This window comes from Podarcis tiliguerta (genome assembly GCF_965153285.1).
Source record: "Podarcis tiliguerta genome assembly, chromosome: 8".
Lineage (NCBI taxonomy): Eukaryota > Metazoa > Chordata > Lepidosauria > Squamata > Lacertidae > Podarcis > Podarcis tiliguerta.
The window spans coordinates 76752289-76777103 of NC_139541.1; the positions used below are offsets into that span (position 1 = coordinate 76752289).

General features: G+C 48.2%; 1 protein-coding gene across 5 annotated transcripts in view; it reads left to right on the top strand.

Moving 5' to 3' along the window:
• Positions 1–24750, top strand: part of ERFL (ETS repressor factor like) — a 164758-nt gene extending 140008 nt beyond the window's left edge. For 3 of the 5 annotated variants that reach the window (XM_083455674.1, XM_083455673.1, XM_083455677.1), the window contains exons 2-6: positions 5695–5776; positions 15751–15985; positions 20901–21090; positions 21830–21953; positions 22514–24750. In XM_083455674.1, the coding sequence (XP_083311800.1) occupies positions 5713–5776; positions 15751–15985; positions 20901–21090; positions 21830–21953; positions 22514–23136 (1236 nt within the window). In that variant the 5' untranslated portion in view covers positions 5695–5712 and the 3' untranslated portion in view covers positions 23137–24750. Of the gene's footprint in view, positions 1–2667; positions 3421–3594; positions 3685–5694; positions 5777–15750; positions 15986–20900; positions 21091–21829; positions 21954–22513 lie in introns of those variants that run through there. The other 2 variants (XM_083455676.1, XM_083455675.1) reach the window with 2 other exon arrangements.
• Positions 24751–24815: the final 65 nt, after the last annotated feature.

Genomic DNA, 24815 nt, shown 5'->3' on the forward strand with positions numbered 1-24815 from the left:
TAACCGCGGGGTTGCCAGTTCAGAGCACACCTGTTTGTTTTTTTGAGTCTGCACGTTGTGAAATAATCAAGGTTAGATTGTGGCTTTTTCTTCCACGGTTACTGGAGATTTCCCTTTATTAAGGTGCCAGTTTTCCCTTCCTGTCAAGGCACCCATACTGAGGTTTTGGTAACCCGCGAATTTATCATCAGTTGAATCTGTTTAAAAAGGCAGAGGGGTATTAACTTAAATTACTTACTCGGTTGACAAAACACCCACCCACAAAATGCAGCGCCATCCTATCCATGCGCACTGATTAGTAAAGCTCCATGGACTTTCTCTCAGGTAAGCACAGCCCTGATAAACAGGCGCGGGTGCTTCTCCACCTGCCCACCTGTCTTCCAGTGTGCTCCACGAAGTGTGTTCATAGGTGGGCTTTTCAGACAGGTATGGCAGCTTTAGGCATGAGGCGGGTGCGCGCGCCTGAATATGTGCATGTCGCTTATGTGAGTCTTACAAGTGAAGAAACCAATGCACGCGCGACTCTGCAGTGCGTTTGCGGGTTTTCGTCCGAGGCTGTAATCCTGCACACAGTTCCCTGGGCTTAAATCCCACTGCACTCAACTGGGCTTGCTAGAAAGTAAGTCCTGTTGCACCCAGCAGGGCTTGCTTCCAAGTAAGCAGTTTTCGGGTAGTGCTGAAAATTCTGCTGAACCGAACATGGACGGAATACTCTAGCCATCCTCTCCCTTGAATGATCACAGCGATGTGCAGAGGAGGCACATTTACAGCAAACATTTAATCCTAACCAAAAATAACATTAGACCCCACCCAAAATAAAAATAGAAAACCTGGGTGTCTTGATTTTATAATCCCTCTGACCTAAAACGCTAACTTTTAAAAAATATTTTTGGATCTCTCGAAAAGACCGCGTGGGGAAAATTTGTGGGAAGAGAGTGAATAAATATATAAATAAGAAAGTGGGGGTCTCATAGGGGTGGGGGGGGCGTGAGGGGGTGGGGGGCGCGTCCTTGGTGCCTCGTGTCTCTCCTGCATCCTTCTTTTCAGTTTTGGGCGGCTGCTTTACGCCCTCCTCGCTTTAGAAATATGCAGAGATGAGACCGAGCGAGAAAGCGAAGGGGAGGGGGCAGAAATGGAGGGAGGGAGGGAGGGAGGGAGGGAGGGAGGGAGGGAGGGAAGGAGTGGGGAAGCAAAGAAGGGAAAATTCCCTCGGCTACTTGTTATAACATTTCTCCAGGAGGTTGGAGGGAAGTTGAAAGCCTCGGTAACCGAAATCAAAACTAACAAGGAAATGATCTGCGCCTCTCATCTGGGCCCCGGCTCCTGGGGGCCTGCGGGGGGATCTGCTAGCTTCCTCTTTGATTTGTAAAAAATGCATTACCTCCCAAATCAAACGGAAAATTACTGCAACCAAGGACAAGAGGCTGGGAGCTGGCGGCGGGGGTCGCGCAGAGAGGAAGACGGGGGCTTCGGTGACATCCTTGGAGCTCGGGAAGGGGGGGCAGGTGAGGGGTACTACATGAAATAAGGTGGCAAGGGGGTGACACTGGGTGGAAGTTATATCTATCCGTATTGCGTTCTGTGTTGGCTTGCTTGGAAGAGAAAAGCGCCATTTCGCTATTAGGCGGAGCTGTCCCCGGTGCTGAACGCGGGGACAAAGCTGCGATGTCCCTGTTATCTATCGGCGTTTTTGAACACCCCGATCTCTTCGATTTCAGGTGCTAATGTGTCTTGCTAAACTGGTCTTAAACCGACTCTGTTCCGGATACGATGTCTAAATACATCTCTCTGTGGAGCGTCTCCCCATCACTCCACCTGACTCTGTACCTTCTCTCGCTCCTCAATTTCCGGTCATTCATGTTTCTTCCTCCGCCGTCTCCCAGCCACACACCCACCCTGCTAAGACCCGGTCACTGGAATTTGATCTTATGTCCCTGCGCCTATGTAGGAAGTATTAAAGCCCCCGCCTTTGTAAATACAGAGATCGACGGGCATAACCTGCGCAGGGAAGATGGGCATAAGCAGGTACGCGGCTGGAGAGCAACTGGGCGAAGGCAGGTGGAGGCTTCTATTTGTCCACCTGCATCCCAGTCTGAAAACACATCACCCCACCCCCAAACTGGGAGCATCCGCTTGAGAAGACACACACAAAAGTGGTTCTTGTCAGAGGAGAGCCGGACGCCACTCCTCGTCCACACTATACCGCTTGAATCAAAGTTTGGGGCCATTCCGCCGCCAATACTCTTAACTCCCTCTTGCCTTGGGAAAGATCTCTCGTTCAAACATGTTTGCGTTTACAACTGCGGGAGGGAGGGTGTTGACTTTTTGCTCCCTGTCCCCCCCACTCTCAGACACACAAACACAACAACAGTTGTGTGGCAGGGAGACGGTGTGGTGGTGAGCGCAAATGCTCGTTCCTCGTCTCTTCCGGCTGTTTTTCTATTTACTTTCGCTTCTCGCAGCGAGAGTCTCTTTCATCGCCGCCCCCCTCCGCCTCCCCCACGCACACCCCCGCCACTCCAGCCCGCCTCATGCCGGCGGTGGAGCTGTTGTGGGGAAGTGAGGAGTAGTTACAAGCAAACACCCGCCCCTAATGAAGACAAACGGAGCCGAGTGCTGAGCTCAGGCGCCGTCACCCTTGGAGCGGCTTCTGCCGCCGCCGCCGCCGCCGCCGCCGCCGCCGCCGCGCCCGGACACCTCAGGAGACGGCTGGAGCTCGGACCCTCTCCCCACCCGCCCCATCGCCATCACTCTCCCACCCTCCGGTTCTAGATCTCCTCGGGTGGAGGGGTAGAGGGAGACAGAAGGGACAGAGGGAGGGCAGGATAGTGGAAGAGTAGAGTGCGAAAGCGGGGGAAGAGGAGGAAGAGAAGGAACTCAACACGGGATAAGGAGCGGGCGTGGAAAGGGGAAGAAAAGGAGGGAACGCGAAAGAAAAGGAGGAAGAGGAGAGTGTGGAGGTGCAAGGAGGTGAAAAAAGAAGAATAAGGGAGAGAGGCTGGGGAGGAGAGCGCGAGAGGGAAGGAAGGAATGTGAATAGGACGGGAGAAGAGAGAGGAAAGGGTTGCGTGGTTGTCTGTGTGAAAGGGATAAGGGAAGAGAGTGAAGGACTCCCGGGGAGGGAAGCGGGAGAGAAGTTAAGAGAAGAAGGGACGGAGCGGGGAGAAGAAGGGAGAGAAAAAGAGCGGTGCGGGAAAGGGGAATGTGCAAGGGACGGAAGGGAAGAAGGAACGAGCGTGTAAGGGGCAGGCGAGGAAGACAGGTGCGCTTTCCCTCTCTCTCTCTCTCTCTCTCATTCTCTTCCTCTCCTTCTTTCGTGTCCGGGGGGCGAATCCATAAATGATGCGGCTCTCCGGGCCGCGTGTCACTCGCCAGGCGCCGAGCGGAGTCGCCCAGGGCACCGGCTCCTCCGCCGCCGCGGTAATTATCTGACAGCCCGGCCAGCCGCGCGCTCGGCCCCGGGGTGGCTGGAGGGGGAGTGCGGGTGGGGGCGAGCGAGGGGGAGGAGGCGCGTTTCAGCCGCCAAATAAGCCGGCTGAGTTGGGGGGGAGGGTGGCTGAGCTGGGGCGGGGGGGTGGTGGCGGAATGTTTGACGATGCTTCTTGAAGAACCAGGGAGGACACTGCCCCCGCTCTGGGCACCCAAAAAAAAACCCCTCGGATGGACGCGTGGCGCGGGAAAGAGGTAAGGATGGGCTTTAAACCGTTGTGGGGCGCAAATGGAGCAATCCGTGGGGAGGAAGGAAGCAGGGGACAAGAAAGGGCGCGGCGGGGTGGGGGTGGGAAGCTAATGCAACTTAATAGGAATATGCATCTACATGCGGGAAAACCGTAAGTATAGACCCTTCCTCGGTTATTCTGCTGCCTTTCTCTTTCCTCCTCCTTCCTTCGTAGTTTGTAAGTTCCTTGCGGGCAGAGACTTGTCCTTTTCCATTTCCTCTTTCTTTTCGCTTCCCGGCTTGCTACGGTGTAAAGCGCGCTGATGGAATGAATACATTTGCTGTTATTTATTATTGCTGTTGTGAATTTGAAGTTTTGGCGGGGAGAATCGGACATTCCGAGTGGGGTTTTTGGGGAGAGGCAAGCGAAAGAGCTGCGATGAGGTCATGCTTCGGCCCCTGGTTCGGTCATGGGTATCTGCAGATAGAAAAAATGCCTGGGGAGCTTTTGCCGGTCAGTGTAAGGCAGGGCTGAGCTACCTGGGCCAGATTCCTAAGAGGGCAGCTGGGCCCAACCTCTATTCTGCTAGCTGGCGTGGAGGAAGCAGGTGAGTATTCTGCGGAAGCTGCCCTGCCCTCGTGCAAGGCTGCACTCCCAAGGGTGTGTAATATTCGTGTGTATGAAGAAGCCCCCTCTCCAATTAAAGGGGAGCCCTTCTCGGTCACTGAGGGGGCTTGGTGCTAGGCCTCGATCCTATGCCTGCTTTGGGGGGAGAAAGCTTCATCAAATGCAGCGTGGGACGAACTTTCAAGGGGCTGTGTTTAGGATCGCGGTCTGTTTTTTGTTCTAATTGAATGAGCGCATTCTAATTTAATGAGGGCTACCTGTTGCCCTCTCTCTTTCCCTGTGGCTCTTCGGTTGAAAGGGGTTGGGTAAAATGATAATGTGCAGGTTACGAAAAGAAACTTTACCCTTCCCTCCCTCAATATTCGCTTTGTTGGGTGGGCTGCTGCGGATATTTTGGGGGTAGACTTGTGGGGCGTTATACAACTGGGCGGAGGCTTCTCGGCATGCGAGCTGGCGCCAAAGAAGCAGTTGACGGCGGCGACCAGCCTCCCTCTCAGACGTATTTAATAAGTAATACAATATACAGATTTAATAAATAATAATTCTATGGAAACCAGCACCCAAGGGCCAAATGGATCTACACAAGTACATACACACAGACACACACACAGGGTCACGCAGAGGTATGTGTGCAAGGCAGCACCGTTAATTTAAATGTGCACTCGCTCTGGGGACGTGTTCACACAACCACGGGCACAAAGCGTTCCTTAATGCACGCAGACGCAATTGCCCAGACCGACATAACACCAGCGGCCCAACTCGCAACAAAGCCCACGATGCCTCGGGGTTGAAGCCAACAAGTTTAATTGGAAGGAAATGCCAATTAATTCGACCGTTCCCACATTCCAGGGGAGCAGACCCACAGCTAGCAACTCGTGAGTCCGGCTTATTTCCGAGTTCGGATCGTCTCATTCCGAGTACTTCGTGTCCGGAGAGAGGCCAAACTTCTGGGGAATACAGCGGCAGGCACCCCAAAAGAGAGGCGAATAATTCGCGGGTTCAGCTGGTCCAAGGCGCCGGGCTCTTTCTCCCTCTTCGCGCGGAGCTTCGCTACTGAGCTTTTTGCGCACCGGCGGGCGCAGGGAATGGAGCTCGGGTCGGCATTGAGTGTTGGGCTAGCTGGCGACTTCGGCCTTAGTCCTTCGGATGCAGCAGGAGGCCCGTCGCCCTCTGGGAGCGCCGCAAGAAGCTGGGCAGAACTTTATCTCCTCCGCTGTCTCCTGAAAAAAACAACCAACCACTTCCCCTCTACGCCACCCCATTTTTTTGGAACTCGTTTCCTCGCTGTTCTAATGCGTTCATCCAGTTGCCTCTCTCAAACGGCACAAACCCTGCTTTTGCTTTTGCTTCCTCTCCCCAATCCATCCATCCAATCTCACCGCCCTCCTCCCCTTCTCCGCCTCTGCAGGTGTAACCTTCTCGCGCCATGGACTGTAACTGCGTCTCGGACCTGCTGCTCACCTCGCCGGTTCCTGCTCTCTGGACTCCAGGTAAAATTGCCTTCGCTTTACCAATACACACACACAGATATATATCAGCAGCGGGGGTTAATTTCAGGGTAGATCCGGCCATAGACCAAACCGGGGGAGCACTTTCCAAGGTGAGACTCCATCGTATCCACCACTTTTAAAAGTTTATGCTTCTTTATGCAGAGATTTATATCTCAATCTTTCAGTTCCTATAAGCACCCAGGGTGATCTCACTTGGCCAGTGCTTCTCCCCCTCCCCCACTGGGAAATCATAGAACTGCAGAGTTGGAAAGGACTTGTAGAGTTGGAAGGGACCCTGAGGATCATCTAGTCCAACCCCCTGTAATGAAGGAAAATGTAGCTGTCCCATATGGGGATCAAACCTTGATTCCTGCATTGCAGGGGGTTGGACTAGATGACCCTTGGGGTATCTCCCAACTCTACAGTTCTATTATTCTGTTACTCGATGACCTTGGAGCTATCACCACTGGGCTCTAACCAATGGAGATACCTCAATTTTTTAAATGAAAGATACAACTAGAACCAACATTTTTCTCCTTTGCCTTACTTCCTGCTTTTTTATTGTGCCATATTTATTTATTTTTATTGCATTTATACCTCACCTATACCCCCCCCTCCAAGAAGCTTAAGATGGTCCACCACACCGCTATGCACCTGCAACAGGTTGGGGATGTACCCAAGAAGTCAAAGCAAATTTAATCACCACCATAATACCCACCTACAAACACACACAGATGGCGCTGTTTGAGATGTTGTCTTTCCCAAATCAGGAAGTCAAGGAGTTAGCAAAAATATGAATATTCCCAAGGGCGCTATCCAACTCAGAGTAGAACCACAGAAATCAATGGCCCTAAGTTAGTCATGTATATTGACTTCAGTGGGTCTACTCTGAGCAGGACTAGCTTTGGAAACAACCGCAAGTCCTTATTACTGTCACTTTAGCTGAGCCTTCAAGGAGAGGTCCAATCACCAGGTTTCTGGAGCCCAGTGGCCCTGTCCTAATAATTCTTAAGCTGTCTTTCTTTTTAAACACGTGTTTCTTTTTAAACACGTGTTTGAGCTCAACTAGCTATGAATTCCAACAGTAGGCAACTTGATGTTTTTATTTACAGTATTTATTATTTCACTCTTATCCTACCTTTCATCCAGCGAGTTTAACACAGTGTACAAATCCCCACCACCACCACATTTTATACTTAGAACAACAACCCTGTGAGGTAGGTTAGGCTACTGGCCGAATGTCACTCTGTCGCTGAGTGAAGGCTTGAACCCGCATCCCAGACAAAATGCTTTAAATCATGCTGCACAGGCAGAACAGAGGGAAGTACATAGACACACATTTCACACCATGTGTGAATGGGCATCAGGAATGCCTTCATTTCTGCCCTGTACCCTGATTCCATGCAGGGGCTTGGGTGAACATATTGTCTTCCCCAATGCCATGAAAATAAATGTGATTAAAATAAATCTGTAGAAATCGTTCCTTATTGCCTGAGCTGGGATAGCTCAGTTGGTAAAGCACGAGACTCTTAAGCTCAGGGTTGTGGGTTTGAGCCCCATGTTAGGTGAAAGGGGGTTGGACTAGATGACCCTTGTGGTCCCTTCCAGCTCTACAAATCTATGATTCTATGAAACACTGTTCTTCCAAATGACCACGAGTGCAGTCTGTCCACCTTCAGTGGTGAATAAGCTCTGCACTTCCTGAGAGGCGCAGTGTTCTTGTGTATTATTAGTTTGATTAGCTCAGGTAAAAACAATTTCTAGGACCTGGTGACAAATGGCTGAAAAGAAACTTTGGGAAAAGCTGAGCTAACTTATTCCTTGCAACATGGACAGACTGAAAAGAAAATCATGGATACTACTGTTCTGTTTCCCATTCATTTTAATAGGATTGGCAAAATGTTCTGCTGCAGTCTGTTCCTTTCGGTTAGTAGAAATTGGTGTGCCATTTGGTCGGTTTTTAATGCTAGCTGCACAGTATGTAGATAATAGGGGAACTCTGAGCATGTGCAGAATTTCTTTCTCTCCTTCACTAGCTCCTGCACAGACAAGGTGAAGTGTTCAGTCCATTATTTATTGCATGCCCAACATCAAACCTAGTTTGATTTGATACCTATGTACATACATACTACTGCTATTGTGCAAAAGAATGCTATACATTACTGCTGCTGACATATACAATAACACTGAAATCAACATTCACAAATATTTGGAATCCGCTGTTCTTTCTCTATCAAAATTCGGCATGCAAAAATTTCATTTTCAGAATTCCAATTCGACATTGAAGGTGAAACCATTATCTCAAGGGCTTTAGACCTGTTGATATCTCTGGATTGTTTTGATACTGACAGGTGTCAAATGTCAAAAAGCACTACATACTATTGCATGTCAACTATCAAATGCTACATGCCATTGCATGCAACATGGAAAAAAATGAAGTTATTTGTTTTTAAAATGTATTCCTAACTTTTATTCAGTGAATTCATAGCAACAAAAATAAATTAAAAATAAAAATAAAATTAAAAATAAAATAAAATGCGAGTGCAGCTGTGAATAATAAAAAGCAACCGCCAGAAAACAGGGGACTGAAGAAAGGTAGGGAACATACATTATCATATGTAAAATATTCAGCAGTTCACTCGCAAATATTTGAATCGTCAGTGGATATCTGGTAAATATAAAACATAAGAATTTGAAGAGGAGATTTTTCTGCAAATGGATCCAGTATAGAGACCATCCAATGAATAAAATTCATTGTACTGTACTGTATGAGACACAGCCATCATGGCTTCTACGTCCATCCTCTCCCAGTTAGAAACAAACAAACACACAATATCATACCCACTCATTTCACACAGCTAATAACTGCACCCTCCCCCTCTCTCACAGCAAAATCTCCCCCAAGGGTCTAGACTGCTGTGGAGTTTGTAGCTCCAAGCTGAAGGCTGGGGGGCAATAGTGACAATCAAAGGAGCTGGTTTTAACCGCAGGGCACTCTTTTCCATGCTGGGCCTCTGAGGACAGAAGCCTTGCATGTTTCATTAGCCAGCTGATTCTATTTTTCCCCATACACTGAGGCTAAAACCATGGCAGGGCAGTCAAAGGAAGAATCTTAGCAGTCTGGTGTTCGGGGGCGGGGGGGAGGAAAAGTCTCACTGTATGTATTTTTTCTGCATCCACATCTCACCTTCTTCCAAGAAGCACAAGGCAACGTTTGCAGGTTTTCCCATGCCCCTATTTAAGATTCACAACAACCCTGGGAGGTAGGCTATTGGTGACCCTGTGAGTATCACGGTTATGCAGCTTTTGAACCCAGTTCTCCCCGTTGTGAATCCAACACATTAACTACACCACCTGGCTCTCCCTTGAAAAAAGGGGAGCAACTTCACCTATTTTTGCAGCGTCAATGCATGGCACTTTAACAGTCAGTCACATTGCGAGGCCCATCACTCTAGCGACAGCAGTGGAAAACTGTGTTTTCCTTAACCTCTCTGCGGTTGTGTATCACATGCCTAGTTTGCTGGTTCATTTGTTTGCAAGGGTGAACGACCTGAAAGAGTTTAAATCCATGGCATGGAAGTTTCAGCCTGGGGTCCACATTCCCTCGTAGGCAACTTTCTAAGGGGTGGGTGGAGCCACTTGCCAGGGGGGGGGGCAGAGACAAAGGTGGGCGGAGCTTGGGGTGTGACCCTTACTTCTTAAAAAGTAGGTTACATTTCAGCAACACACAGGCCTGAGGTTTCTGCAGTGCTATAACCACATCTCTCCACCTTCCACTGAAGCAAGCAAGAGGCATAATCAAAGACACATTTTAGCCAGTCAAAGGGACTCCAGGAAGTGTGCTGCAAGAGAGGCATGGGCTGGGGAGAGACCAAAGAGCCAGGAAAACAGGACTAGGAGGCCCAGATTTTATTCAAGGCTCATTTTGACTTAACTGGCCCTTTCGAGGTGTCTGGACTGAGTAAACGTATTCCTGTTCCTGCCAATCTAAATCCAGACACTCCATGTCAATTTGGCAGAAGCTGTAATTTACTAAGTGGTCCTAAAAATAAAGGACAGGGTGATTAATAGGGTGTAGCCTCCTTAAAAACAATTGGCCTTTGAGCATGTACAGAGTGCCATTCATTCACCACTAAGTAACCCACCCTCTACTGATCAGGTCTTGTTCCTGGGGGAGTTGTGAGCTGGTGTTTCCCTTTCAAAAAGTAATGGGAGTGGTTCATGCAGAAGGAACCTGTGAATTTCCACCTACAACAGGGGTTTTCGAATGCCAGGGAAACTTTTCTGTGTGAAGCTGTCCGCTGCTGAGGAGCTCTCGCACGCTGTGTAAGATTATTGGGGTACACACCCCAAGCCTATGTGGTTTGTTACTCCGCACCATTGCTCCATGTGAACTGCAAATGTGCTTTGGGAACAAACAGATCGTCCATCAGTGGCAGCGACAGCAAGGACTCCATCCAGGACTGTTTCTGCTCCGTGAAGTAGTTAGAACCATGGTGAATCCACTCTTGCTGCTTTGCAAATAAAGCAGAAAATGCCGAGAGCAGGCTATACAAATGAAAAGCAATTTTCTTTCAGCCTCCCATGCTATAATAATAATAATAATAATTATTATTCCATATTTTTTATATATACCATATTTTTTCTCTATAAGACTCACTTTTCCCCTCCTAAAAAGTAAGGGGAAATGTGTGTGTGTCTTATGGAGCGAATGCAGGCTGCACAGCTATCCCAGAAGCCAGAACAGCAAGAGGGATTGCTGCTTTCACTGTGCAGCGATCCCTCTTGCTGTTCTGGCTTCTGGGATTCAGAATATTTTTTTTTCTTGTTTTCCTCCTCCAAAAACTACTTGCATCTTATGGTCTGATGTGTCTTATAGAGTGAAAAATACGTGTGTGTACACACACACACCTACACACCTGTCTTGCTGTTTCAAAAACCCCAAGGAAAACATTCCCATGTTCAAGATGGGAAATGGAAACTGGGAAGCCTCCCAAAATCTCCTTGGGTGACTTGAACCGAACCTTTGAGACAAAACTGTCCATCTGTTTAGGGTGCCAGCTGTTTTTCTTACGGAAAAATAAAAGGGAAACTGTGTAGGGAGAATGAAAAGCTAGTGTTCCTGCTCCAGTCTCCCAGTATAAAATGGACAGACAACCATGTGGTATTTATTCTCCCTTTGTGATAAATTAAATTTCGCTTCGTCAAAATAAAGCACTGAGCAAGTTAAGTAGCATTCATCTTTGAAGGCTACTGGACACAGACAGACCCCTGCTTTATCCTAGGGCTTACCAACACCTTAATATTCCAGGCTGTGGGCCTGCAGGTAAACTGCACATATTTTAGAGCTGATGTAGAAACTCTGTGGGCATTACATTCCAGTCCTGCTACCATCCCATTGGCCAAGAGCGCTTTGCCCTTGGTGCCTCATGCCTTCAATTAATGCAAGGGGGAGAGGAATGCGACAGGTATCCCCTTTGCACTTTGAGCGGCATCAATAGTGCCCAGGACTTCCCAGCAAAGTATTTGCGCCTCTGTTGAGAGGCTGATCTCACACTTCGAGGGCCCTGGCATCCGAGAGAGAGGCCTTCGGGAGAGTGAATGTAATTTACTGCAGGGGTGCCAAAGGTGTTCTGTGTAACTGAAAATCAAGGCATTGATCAGCAGTTCATTAGGCCTGTTAATGATAGATTCATAGATAGAGGCACAGATCTGAAGAGGCCGGCCTGACCTCTCCTGCACGGAAGAGGCCAGAGTGTGTCCCTCAGCACCTTCTGCTTGAAGTCCGTTCCCTCCTGAGCTGCAGAGAGAGCTCAGCTTTTAGCCATGATTAATTAGTCGGGGTGGAGGTGACCGAGCTGGCTATCCCTGCTCCTTGGAGATGCCTGCTTTTAAACACAGTGTCAGGTTGTTATTCGAGCCCACTGCGGAATTAAGATCTGAAAGTGGAAATAACTACAAGGCGGAGAGCATCTCAACTTCAAGGGAGAGCTCTCGGAGGACTCAGGGAACATTTTATAAGTAGTGTAAGAGGAAACTCACTAGCAAAGGTCTTGCCATGCGCACAAACATTTGGGTTTATTTGGCATGTGCCTGCATGCAACGATCTGCGCATGAATGTTCATGTGGTGTAGCGTTAGACACTAAAAATAAAATATTGTAAAGAGGCACAGCCACTAAAAAAGAAGAGGCGAAGGGGCAGGCCAACAAAAAGAGATCAAATATATTTGACATCTATGGGAAAGTAACGTCAACGGTTGCATGCAGTAAAATAACAATACGGAGTCTTATGCACCTCGGGCACAAACAATTTATTCTGGCACAAGCTTTCATGGACTAGAGATTTCCTAAGATGGCACACATATACTCACCAAAATGTGGGGAGAAAACAAATGTTGGCAATGAAAGCAGTGGGAAATGAAAAGCATGAATACAGACTGTGATAATTGTGCTAATGCTTAAATGTATGTGTCAGAGCTGGCTCCAGGTCCCAGCTCACAGAGGACCAACACTAGCCGGTAGTAATGTACAAAGGTCTTTATTGAAGTACAGTTTCCATTTTCAAGCCGGAGCGCCCCAGCTCTACGTCTAGGGTTTAGACCGGCGAAGCTCCATCTGAATCTCCGCCCCCTGTACACCAGTTTAAGATTCTAGCCTTACTCCACCTCTTCCGTCTCTCCTTTCTCCTCTGGGTCCTGCTACCCCCCGGGGTCCCTTCCCTCCTGGATTCTTCGGACGCTGACGTTGACCCCCCTGACTCCTCCCGCTCTTTTCGGCGGGCTTTGGGACCTGGCTCCCTATCCGGGCTGCCAACTGTGCCGCCCTCCTGTACATTTGAACTTGGCGCGCGCGCCCAGCCTTCAACCTTCCTCTCGACCGTTTCCTCGCTCCCCGATGGAGGCGTGGCCAATCCTGACTCATGTCCTCCCGCTGGCAGTGCGCCGCCTGATCCCGATGCCTGGGACTGCTCCCCCCTACTGCACTCTGGTGTGGACGCTGGTCCTGATTTCCAACTGCTGCTCTCTGAGTCCCCTCTGGCCCCTTCTTCCTGGGGTGTCCCCCTAGGCACCCCCCTTGCCCTGACCATGGGAGCCCCTTTCTGTGAATCTTCCGATTCGCTGGAAAGACTCAGAGACCTCGGACCGCTGTCATCGCTAACATTTCCTTCGGACTCCTCCCCCTCGCTCTCTATTTCCTCCCTTTCCTGTGCCTCTGCTCCTGAACCCCTGACAGTATGTGAAATGATTATAGTGGCTGTTCACAAAGCCGTGTTGATTCTAAAGCAAGCATCCCTGCGCTGCTATGCTAATTAATACATGCAGTGGGATAGAAAACCGTTATCTCGATTCAGGCCACAAGTGACAGAGCTAAACCTCTTGATAAGTGAATGAACATTCAGCAGTTTCATGCAGGAGAAACACCGTATGAAAAATACTCATTGCTGACAGAAGAGGGAATTTTAAAAAACAGCCTCAGAAAGGTAGTATAAAAAGGCAACCCAACCATTCCAAATTCAATAATAAACACAATGATTGGGGTCTTAATCATGAAGATGAATGGTGTAACAAAGAATTACCAATTCCAATTCCTAGCTTTAATTGGAACCAGGTTTAACTGAACCATTTCAAACCATTTCAAATTCACAAATTTCACTTGATTTTTAGGAACGTCCCATATCATAGGATATCTTAAAAAAACAACACCACAACTATTCAAGAATACCACTTTGTATGGTATAGCAACTTTTTAAATCCATATGAAAACAACACAAGGTCCAGTGGCACCTTAAAGACTAACAAATTTACTGTGGCAATGAACTATCACTGGCTTTTTTTTTTAGCGGGGGCATCACTGTATCCTATTTTTTGCCCTTTGTCTATGTCTGCCATCTGAGGATACCTGTTCATACATTGGACAAACTGGCTGCATCCCACAAACACTTGTACAAGAATCCAGTTGATCTTTGCAGTGCTATACTTTTACCATGACAAACACAGCAACCTCCTGGAATTAATCTGCACTGTAACTTATCTGCATACAGTACCACAAAAAAATTCACAGCCCAGCTGAAATCAACTTTTATACACCCAGGAAAATCTATTCTCAAGACTGCTTCTTACTTAAGGTGTTCCTTTTGCATTGTTTTCAAACCAATCTTCAGTTGTTGTTTTCGCACTGTCTTAAAAACTATTTTTTAGCAGTTTTTGTGGTGGGTTCATATATTGCCTTGAGAAACATGTAAAATGCAATTAATTAACTAACTAACTAACTAACCGTGGCCATTTTTAAACCAATGATATTCTTAGCATAAGTTGCTATCACAACCTGATCCATGCAATTTAATGAAAAATAAGCCCTGCAGAGTTCAGTTGACTTAGTCCCAAGTAAGTGTTTATAGCACTTTAACTCAACAAAACAATTTGACCCTAAACCATTCAGGCTGTGTTTTAAGAGCTTTAGGGGAGGCACTTCTTGTGGCCCTGTTGCTGAGTGAGACATGTAGTGTTAGCACAAGAGAGGGCCTTTTTGGTGGTGGCACCTTCTCCTGATTGTGGAATGTCCTCCTCTCCGTTGTCACTGGTACCGACACTGTTGACTTTCCAGCATAAGCTGAAGACACAAGTCTTTATCCAGACTTCTGCAGGCACCTTCACAGGCATTTGAATCAACCAGATGTAAATTTGTAATCATTCTGTTGCCCTGTTAATATATCAATTGGGGTTTTAATATGGTTGTTTAGTTATATTTCAGTGCTCTTGCATTTCACTGAAGCTTTGTTTTATCCGTAACCCACCCTGGGATCATACATTGATGAAGAGAGGGATAGAAACTGAGTAAATGAATAAATAGAACTAGAAACAGTGGAATGCCCTCTGACCCCACAACAAACAGCTGTTCTGTAACCTTCACTTTCCATTTCAAACCAGAACAAGCTTCTAGACCTCTTTGTTCTAACACACGCACACACAAACACACATGGACAATTAGTGCTAAAATCTGAGAAACTGACAGCCTGAATCTGTCCGTGATTAGTCAGAAGCCAGGCCCGCAGGTCTCAGCAGGATTTAGTTCCAAATATGTGTGCGAATGCAGCCTCTGAAAGGACTGGGGGAAGCCTGAAGTTAAATCAGTTATTCACAATCCCATTCCACCCCTTTGCCATCCTCAAGTTCCTCCCCTCCCCACTTATTATAAATCTGTTTTGAAGTTTCCCCCCTTTTTTATTTTATGAAATAAATAAAAATATATGAGCAAACCACCCCCCTAAAAAAAGGCAATGCACATTTGGTTTCAGAATGATTTTTTTTTTACTCGTATACAAGCATGTGTAGATTTAGCTAGTGACTAATCAATTAATCAACCAAAGCTCATTTAATCAATTGACTTTTAAATCAGGTGACAGCGCCGCAATGCATCAGTTTCCTGAGAGGTCGCTGCATTTTGGACATTAAAACCCCCTTTCCTTTGCATGCTGCGGGGGGGGGACTGCCATGTTTCGGGACACGGGCAGCCTCTTTTGGCATCCACACATATAGGTACGGGGCTTGCGCCAGAGAGTGTTAGGTCCTGCTGCTTTTCTCAACAGGAGTGCCAACTTGAATAAAATATTGGGGGGCCCAGGTAAGCCCCAGCATCAAAATCGATCACATGACACAGTGCACGCACATCATTTGAATGGCAATGCCCATCCAGTTGGGGGCAGGGCTGCCTCCTCAAATATTTTATGGGGGGGGGGGCAGAAGACCCCTTGGCCCCTAAGAGTTGGCTCCTATGCTTCACGAGGTTCCAGAATTCGTGAGCCCCAGCAGGCAAGTACCTGCGTACCTGCTCCAAAGGTGCAGGAGAGAGAGAGAGATCCAGCAACTTTATGATCTCTAGAAACATAAATGATTCTCCTGGCTTGTCTAGAGCAAACCCCCCACCCCTCCTTCTAGACCCCAGCCGGTTTATTCTTTTCACCTCTCCCCCGGCAGGGTTCGCCTTCCCAGACTGGGCCTACAAGCCAGAGTCGAGCCCCGGCTCTCGCCAGATCCAGCTGTGGCATTTCATCCTGGAGCTTCTGCAAAAAGAGGAATACCAGAACGTCATCGCCTGGCAAGGGGACTACGGCGAGTTTGTCATCAAGGACCCGGACGAGGTGGCCAGGCTGTGGGGAATCCGTAAATGCAAGCCCCATATGAACTACGACAAGCTGAGCAGGGCCTTGAGGTGAGGCGCTGGGTGGGCACTGGGAGGAACTGGGACGTCCTGCGGCGCCGGACCCGGACAGTTTCAGCACTTTCGCTGCGGGACAGCGCCTCTTGGGCGGCAGGATCCGCAGGCTTCTGCGCTGCAGCGCCACAGCGCCCTCTAGCCCTGCGCTGCAGCATTGCGGCCTATTCTGGTTGAACGGGGTTTTTTGAAACCCGTCTAGTTCTCCCTACTGCTTTGGAAAACAACTTCCAGGGTGAATTTATGTTTTTATATTTCTTTATCCCTTCATACTCACAGTGCGATAATGTTCAATCAGGGCAGGCATTTGAGTGGGGGCCAGGTGGGGGCATTTCCCCGAGACCTTTAAAAATCCCCACTAGAGTTACCTTTTGGTTAAAAAGTTTGAAACTGATTAATTTTATAACTAACTGATTGGTTATTGATTAAATTTAAGGAATCATACATGGCCTAAAGAAACAGTTGCACAGTCTTGCTGCTCTGGAGATGCCGAAGGAAGGAGATAGTTTCAACTAAATGAATGATAACTTAGATTTTAACAGACCCAGTAAGCCAATTGCTCTATTCATGCCCCATTTCTCTAGAGGAGGGGGAGGGGCTGGCCATAACTTGAGATGGAGGGCCTAGTGGGATTGTCTTTCTATATCTCCTCATTCTTCAGTGACAGAAATCTCCAGGTTGACCAAGTTGGACCATAGAAGAATTACATACAGAGCTATTTGATTTCTCCCAGTCCAGTGGCGTAGCGTGGGTTGTCAGCACCCGGGGCAAGGCAAGTAATTTGCGCCCACTAACCCGGGGCAAGGCAAGTAATTTGCGGGCCCCCCCCCCGCTGCACTGTCCCTCCCCCAGATAGTCCCTCGCTCTCTCTCTGCACCGCACCGCACGCCTGGCACCCTCCCCTCCACAGTGGGCGGCGACCCGGCGGCTCGGATCGGATTCGCACAGCCAGCACTGCAGTGAGAGAGAGTGAGTGAGCCAGGTAGGGGCAGAGAGCTGCGAGTGCGAGCGCCGCCCCCCCCCCCAGATGTTGCGATCGGTGCGGCCGGCCCCCCCTGCACCCCCCACGCTACGCCACTGTCCCAGTCTGCCTACAGCCCTGGTGTAAAAGGAACCCATTAAAGGGTGTGTGAAAATGTACACAAGCAAAACTAAAGTGGATTTGTTGCCTCTTAAGATGCTTTAGTTAATCTCCCGTATTCACAGAGTGGGCTAATTAAAGAATGGTGAGAGGATGCCCCCTACCTGGGCATGATTATGCATGAAGTAGGAAGTCTAATCTGTAAAAGATATTGGGCTGTGTTCAACCAAGTTTCACTGAGAGCAGTGCCACATAGCAAGCCCACTGTGAAACTGAAGGGATTTTAGGTCTCTGTGTGTTCCTTCCATTTGATGCTTTAAAAAGTTGAACACTCCACCATAGCTGCCTGACCGAAGCAAAGCTTGTAATCCTGCTCAGAGGGTACAAGAAGGCAACCTTCTGCATGCAGTGGCCTTCAGCATTGCCAGTAATGTGATGGGTATGTCAGGCAGTGGGCAAGAAGGAGTGAGTTGTTTGTTCAAATCCCACCTCAGCCATAATCTCACTGGGTGGCCAAAGGCACACTCCTCTGTTGTCTCCAGACAGATGCCAAGCAAAATGGCACCATCACTCAGCCTCACATCTGTGATGTAGACAGGATAATACAGGCCTCCCTTTCAGGTCTGTGGTCTGTGGTAAGGGGAACTGAGATAACAGAGCTGCAGTTGTCTTGAAATGCCCTATATTAATGCTAAGTTCTAACACACACACACACACACACACACACACACACACACACATTGCAACATGCCCTGATTAATTCGGCAACATCTTTCTTTATTTTATTTGTTTGGAAGTTATTTTTCAGTTTTCAAAATAACAGCTGATATAAACTGCTGGTGGCGAACCATCATCTATAAAAAGAGGCATTCTCTCCATGCAGGAAAGGGGTGCTTACAAAAGACACACACATTTATATCATTTAGAAACAAAGAAAGTACTATTAGTTTGCTCACTGGCAAACTTAATCCATCAGCTGATTAATCAGTTAAAACTGATACGATTCATCAGTTAGATTTCTGCAACATAGGCAACTGGACTAAGGCTGCAGTTTCAACACATACCTACCTGGAAGTAAGCCCCATTGAAAACTACGTGACTTACTTCTGAGTAGACATGTATAGGATTGCACTTTGTAAGTATTTTTTGCTATGTGTAATACTGGTTTCACATGCAGTCATGCAACATACCCAGTTGCTTATGTTATTCCCAGGACTTTATCAAATTCTTGAGATGAGAAGGGGTGCTTTTGATTCCCTGTTCCTTTGCCTACCTCTGCCAAAACCCACAAGAGCTTTGCTATCATCCTCTCCCAGTAGCCTCTCTGTGTAATTGATCGACAGCGATATTTGTTATTGCTTATTAATTAACTGCACCTCTCTGGCCACTTGAGATTCCACCTCCCTAATTAATATTTATGAGGAGCTAAGTGCTATTGACGCTTCCTATTAACTGAGCCCGGGAATTCGTCTCTGCTCTGCCCAGTAAATAAATGCTGAAGACTCCCTGATAACCCGCGCTCCCTCCCCAGGGCACCAGTTTAAGGAACGCTCGAGATTTATTGCTAGCATAGAGCTGGGTGACATGTTATGACTCACCAGGGGGCGCTCTTTGCTTGGAAGTGGAGCCGAGTCCAATTCCCCCTAATAGGCCACTAAGGGGATGGAATTTGTTGTTGCCTGCAGAGGGCGCTGATTCCTAAGTCAGGGCAGACGCCAATGCCACAAGTTGGCGCCAAGAGCATTTGTGATGTGATTTAAGATAGTACAGTTTTTCATTAAAAATAAAATAAAAACTTCTCTCGAATTTTGGAGAAGGTGCTTGAAATCTTGGAAGGTGATGCACCTTTCTTTTGAAAGGGCAACAATACTTTTTTGCATAATCAACCTTTGTATAGATGGTCCTGCAGCTCAGCTGTTCTTCAATGGATTTTTCACCAACTCCACAGCAGTGTTCATGTGCTAATCCTCATGCTCCTCTTGACCAGCAGTAGCAGAAAAATTAAGCAATGAAGTAAACACTGCAAGTCATAGAAAAGAGAAACAGCGCACATGTGCTCTATTTGCATAATTTCTGCAGGTTGCAGAATTCATCATTTTGGGGTGCAGAATTCAGATTGCTTAGAGGATTAGTTGTTGGGACCCATGTTTCCTACGGAGCATGAGGGCTGGCACAACACCAAATCCTTTCATGCTCTGGCTCATGTTTGACTAATCGGAACAAAAAAACTCTTCTCCCTTTGATTCTCTCTTCGTTCCACATGTTGGGTGCTGCCATAGACTGCTTCACAACTGCAACACATAGTGTGGAATTTGGTATCGGGTAGTGCAGAATCCAGCTTCCTGAAATTCTTAAGATTTATTCTTCTTCTCCTTTTAAAACTGCAAGTTTCTAGTCCTCATGGCCGCAGAGATTGCCTTTGTCATGTGTGTGTGAAGCCATGTTTGGCAAAATATCAGGTGCTCTTCTTGCGGGTTGCAGATGCTGAGCAGGCCTTTCAGTTAACTGGGTTTGTGATTTCACTCTGCAAAACTCAGCTCTTGCCTTCCCCTTCCCCTCCCTGCCCCACGGCTAATAAGAAAACTAATACTTATAATACTACTGCTGCTAATAATAATAATAATAATAATATCCAAGGAGCTCAAGGTTGTGCAGCTGTTTCTTTGCCTCTTTTACCTCTCCTGGTATGCCCCACAGAGAAACTTACGGTCTTCAAATAAAAACATCTTGAAGGTCCCAGGCCACAGAGAAGTTAGGCTGGCCTCAACTAGAGCCAGGGCTTTTTCGGCCGTGGCTCCGATCTGGTGGAACACTCTGTCACAAGAGACCAGGGCCCTGCGGGACTTAACATCTTTCCGCAGGGCCTGCAAGACAGAACTGTTCCACCAGGCCTTTGGCCAGGGCACAGCCTGACTCCCTCCACTGGCAATCTTCGCAGAGCTCTGGCCCAATGGTTGCCAGTGGCTTGAATTAATTAATTTTATAATGAATGATTTTAAAGTGTTGTTTGTACTGTTTTATTGTTGTTAGCCGCCCTGAGCCCGGCTTCGGCTGGGGAGGGCGGGATATAAATAAAATTTATTATTATTATTATTATTACAACAATACTGAGACATAGGTTAGACTGAGAGATAGGTAAAGGTAAAGGGACTCCTGACAATAAGGTCCAGTCGTGGCCGACTCTGGGGTTGCGGCGCTCATCTCGCTTTATTGGCCGAGGGAGCCGGCGTACAGCTTCCGGGTCATGTGGCCAGCATGACTAAGCCGCTTCTGGCGAACCAGAACAGTGCACGAAAACGCCGTTTACCTTCCCGCCGGAGTGGTACCTATTTATCTACTTGCACTTTGAGGTGCTTTCGAACTGCTAGGTTGGCAGGAACAGGGATCGAGCAAAAGCAGCTCACCCCATCACAGGGATTCGAACCACCAACCTTCTGATCAGCAAGTCCTAGGCTCTGTGGTTTAACCCACAGCGCCACCCATGTCCCTAGACTGAGAGATGGTGGCTTGCAAACTGTTCCTCGGTGGGTATAATGGCTAAGTGGGGATTTGAACCCGGATTTCTCCAGTCTTGGTGAAACAAATGGTTCCATTGTATGAAAAACCACCACATAAAATTTCACTGGCTTTTGTTTTGGCCTGGCTATCTATTCACTGGACTAGCCTTTGGTTTAACCACAGAATATTTGCAGGCCTTTGTTGTAAGGTAGACTCTCCTGGTTCTGGTTAGCAGCTGCCACCTCAGTTTTGCACATCCCACAGTGACGCTTTAGACCCCAGGGGATTTGTAGCCACCCTGCTCACCTGGCCCCTTGCTTCTTTCCCTGCCAGGTACTATTACAACAAACGGATCTTGCACAAGACCAAGGGCAAACGCTTCACCTACAAGTTCAACTTCAGCAAAGTGGTCCTGGTGAATTACCCTCTCTTGGATATGGCTGCCAACTCCCCGTTTCTGCTGGCTCAGAACCCTTTCAATGGGAGCAACCATGGGGCAGATTGTGCCCCTCTGACCCCTGAGGTACGATCATCATTCATCATCATCATTTTTTTATTTGCATGCCGCCTTTCCACAGTTAAAAAAACAGTGCTCAAGGCGGCTTACAGCATAACAAGATTTAACAATAAATAAACCACACCAACCACACCCAAAAAAAAAATACACAACCAAATGGGAAACAATTTCCACATAAATCAAAATCTAAAACTAAGAATACACCATTCATATCAGAGTTTAAAATGACATAGGTAAAAAACAAAAACAAAACAAAACAAAACAGAGCCCTCTCTGCCCAGCAGCAGCAGCAGCAGTCCTTTATAGAGCCCATCAGGCCCCGCCCTGGGCAGGACTGTGAGTGGCAGGACTGGGGCCCTCAGGCGCTGAGCAGGGGAGTCCTCCTGGGTGGTAGCCGCAGCACTTGTTCTTATAGGCCTGTCAGGCCCCACCCTGGGCCAGTCACATCAACAATGCCCTATTTAAAGGGGGGAGCAGACAGCTGCAATTCTCTCACTCTCAATGAAGTGGCCCTTCTGCCCCTTCAGAGCATGTTTCAGCTCAGTCAGGAGCTGGGCCTCTGATGTCAGAATATTGTGCTGCAATGGTGCCATGGAGAATGTGCAGAGTGGCCATTTCTACCCCACCTTTTTTAAATATTTTCAGCCCACAGGGCCAGGATGGTCAGATCAGGATGGCAGCAAGATCGGCCACTTGAGCCCATGCATCTGCGTAGCTCATTCATTTCCTTTTCTCTCCCCCCTAGACCCTGCAAAGCCTCTTCTCCAGCCCCCGTTTGGGGGACCCAGCAACCCGCACCCCACTCTTTGAACGCCAAACTGAGACAGAGAAGCTCAGACTGGATGCAACCTTCCCTTTTCTGGGGTCAGGTGAGAGCAAGCTGTTTATCCTCTACCTTTCCAAAATAATAAAAATCTGGGAAGGCTATGCTTTCAAGGTAAAGATAACGGTAAAGGGACCCCTGACTGTTAGGCCCAGCCACAGACAACTCTGGGGTTGCGGCGCTCATCTCGCTTTATTGGCCGAGGGAGCCAGCGTACAGCTTCCAGGTCACGTGGCCAGCATGACTAAGCCGCTTCTGGCGAACCAGAGCAGCACACGGAAAAGCCGTTTACCTTCCCGCCAGAGTGGTACCTATTTATCTACTTGCACTTTGACGTGCTTTCAAACTGCTAGGTGGGCAGGAGATGCTTTCAAAGTTGGGATCCCTAATTATTATTTTTGCTGCTTGTTCATTTTGGGTTGTTTTTTTTTTTAAAGAACTCCCCATAAAGGTGATTGCCTCTCTTTCCATATTGCTATGATTCACGCCAAAAGGGTAATATGAAAATATCATGACAATCCATTGGGATTCCAGCAAACCCAAAGCCTCTGAACCCAGCATGGACTGGTTGCTCACACCTCTTCCCCCCCCCCTTCTCCCCCACAGGTGTTGCCGGATATACAAAGCCCCCCAGTTTGCTGACTCCTTATGGCAGGAACGCTTCCTTCCCAGATTACCCCTGGAATTTTAACCCTTACCTGTCCAGCTCTTTCCCCCTGAACAGCTCCAAACTGCCCGCCTCCCTGTACTCCCCACACTTCTACCCCAACCCCCTGTCTGGATCATTAGCCCAGCTTCCAGCACCCATTTCACTACTGCCGGGAGATAGCACAGAGCGGGCTGCAGCTCTGGGGGGCGGCTCCGTCCCTCGCCTCTGTCTCCCTCCCCATGGCATGACCCTGCCCCTCCGCGGCACTGGGAACGCGGCCAGCGAGCGTGAGAAGGAGCTGCTTGGGCCCAGGGCCCAGAGCCCTTCAGGGGGTCGAGGGGCCAAAGAGGACCCTGGCTCGGATTCCGAGTTGGAGATCACAGATCTAAGCGAATGCAGCTCGGAGAACGAAGGCTGCGATTTCAGCCCCGACAGCTTGGAGGCGATAGAGAGCCAGGTGCAGAATTACAAGCGGCTGCAGACAGAGCGGACGGCAGGGGCAACAGCCAGCAAGCCGGAAGGGGTGGCAGAGGCCAGCCTGGGCACTGCCAAGGAAGCGAAGAGTCTGCCAGGCAGCTGAACGCAGGCATCATTCGGAGCCCCAACTGCTGGTCCCTCTCCATCAGTAGCCCGATTCTTAAAAGAGAGTTTAAAGCAAAGGAAAGAAAACAAAACCTGCCCCATTTGTTTGATGTCTCTATTTTTATAGGAAAATTTTATTCATTGATTATACTGAGTCCAATTCCCCAAAGCACCCTCACTTTCTGCTCCCCGTTCCCTTCACCCTGGGCTGGAATACTCATCCCGTCCCCTCTCAAGTTCATCAAGCCTTGTCTTCACATTCACGGGGAGGCCCAGATTGGAGCAAAGTCTTTCTGGAAGAAAGGGACGAGGGCTCGAGACAGGCACCATTGGGGCAGAGATTGGGGGGGGGGCTGAGAGACCCCAGATCTTCTTGGACTCCCAGCTCACAGCAGCCCATATGACCGATGGTCAGGGGTGATGAGATTTGCAGTCCAGCAACACTTAAGACTTGAGAGCGGAAAGTGTCCTCTTCATCACCTCTTCCAATACCACGGGAAGATACCGCCATGCACTTTTGATCACAATCTGCCTCAGCTCCCCCTCCCTAGACCAGTCCCATTAAACTTCCTGGACCGGCCAGCTCCACGCCATCTCTGAAAATGTCCACAGGCTACGTTAATCCCTTTCAGTGCACCTGCCACTCCATGAAATTCTTTTGACAGCCAGGTTTCTAGAGACAACCAGCTTGCTGCTGTGGCTGGCACAATATATTTTGGTGCTTCAGCAAAGAACACCCAAACGCCCCTCACCCACTCCGGGAAGTTCTCCTGCACAAGCCTTGTTGATATGAAGTGCAGCATCTTTTCTCACCTGACATAAGTTTCTTGGATCAGATTTCTGCTTGCTTCCCACCATTACCGATGCCTTTAATTGGCTTCTCACAATCTGGGGCTGCCCCGAGTGTGCTGTGAAGGTGTCTTCAAAAAGGTCCAACCAGAACACAAGAGTGGTAGTGTGCATCATCCTTTTTTAAGTCCAAGTAGTCTGAATACCACCATTCCTGTGTTGCTGCTCTACACCCGATAGTTTTAAGGTGCACACGTAGGTCGTTGCAAACTGGAATGCAGCAAAACATGTTTATTGACAGTGTCCTCACAGTTAGGTTGAGAGCGCTCCTGCAAGCCAACACGGTTCCAAGTTTCCGGTGTCCTCCAGAACCTACCAACCTGATTTCCAGCTCCCAAAATTGTGGGGAGGAACTTGAAAAAATCCAGGCCCGCTCCAAAATACAGGGAGTTGTATGACGGGAGAGGGAGTTAAACCTTTTTTTACCCACCCCTGACTTTCGAAGTGCAATATTGTCTTGTCATGCTCTGGTGTGACCCTCTGTAAAAAAAACAAAAACAAAAAAATACCCCCTCCCACGCCTCACCTGTGTGCTCGTGTCCCCCCCCCCCCCGTGTTTTAAAAGAAGAAGAAAAACAAAACAAAACTGTATTTGTGTGGTTGATATGAAGACGCTGTTTAACCCGACCCCTATGTTTTCTCTTTCCTTTTTGTAAATACTATATTAATTTATGGAGTGTGTAAAGATAAAAAAAAAGAGATGGGAAAGAATTTTACCCCAGCACATCGCTGGCCTCTAAAGCAATAAAATATCTATTCGTCACTTGAGTCTCTGCTCACAGGCCAAAGGGAATGGATGAATAAAGGGGGTGTTCCTGGGTGAGAGGC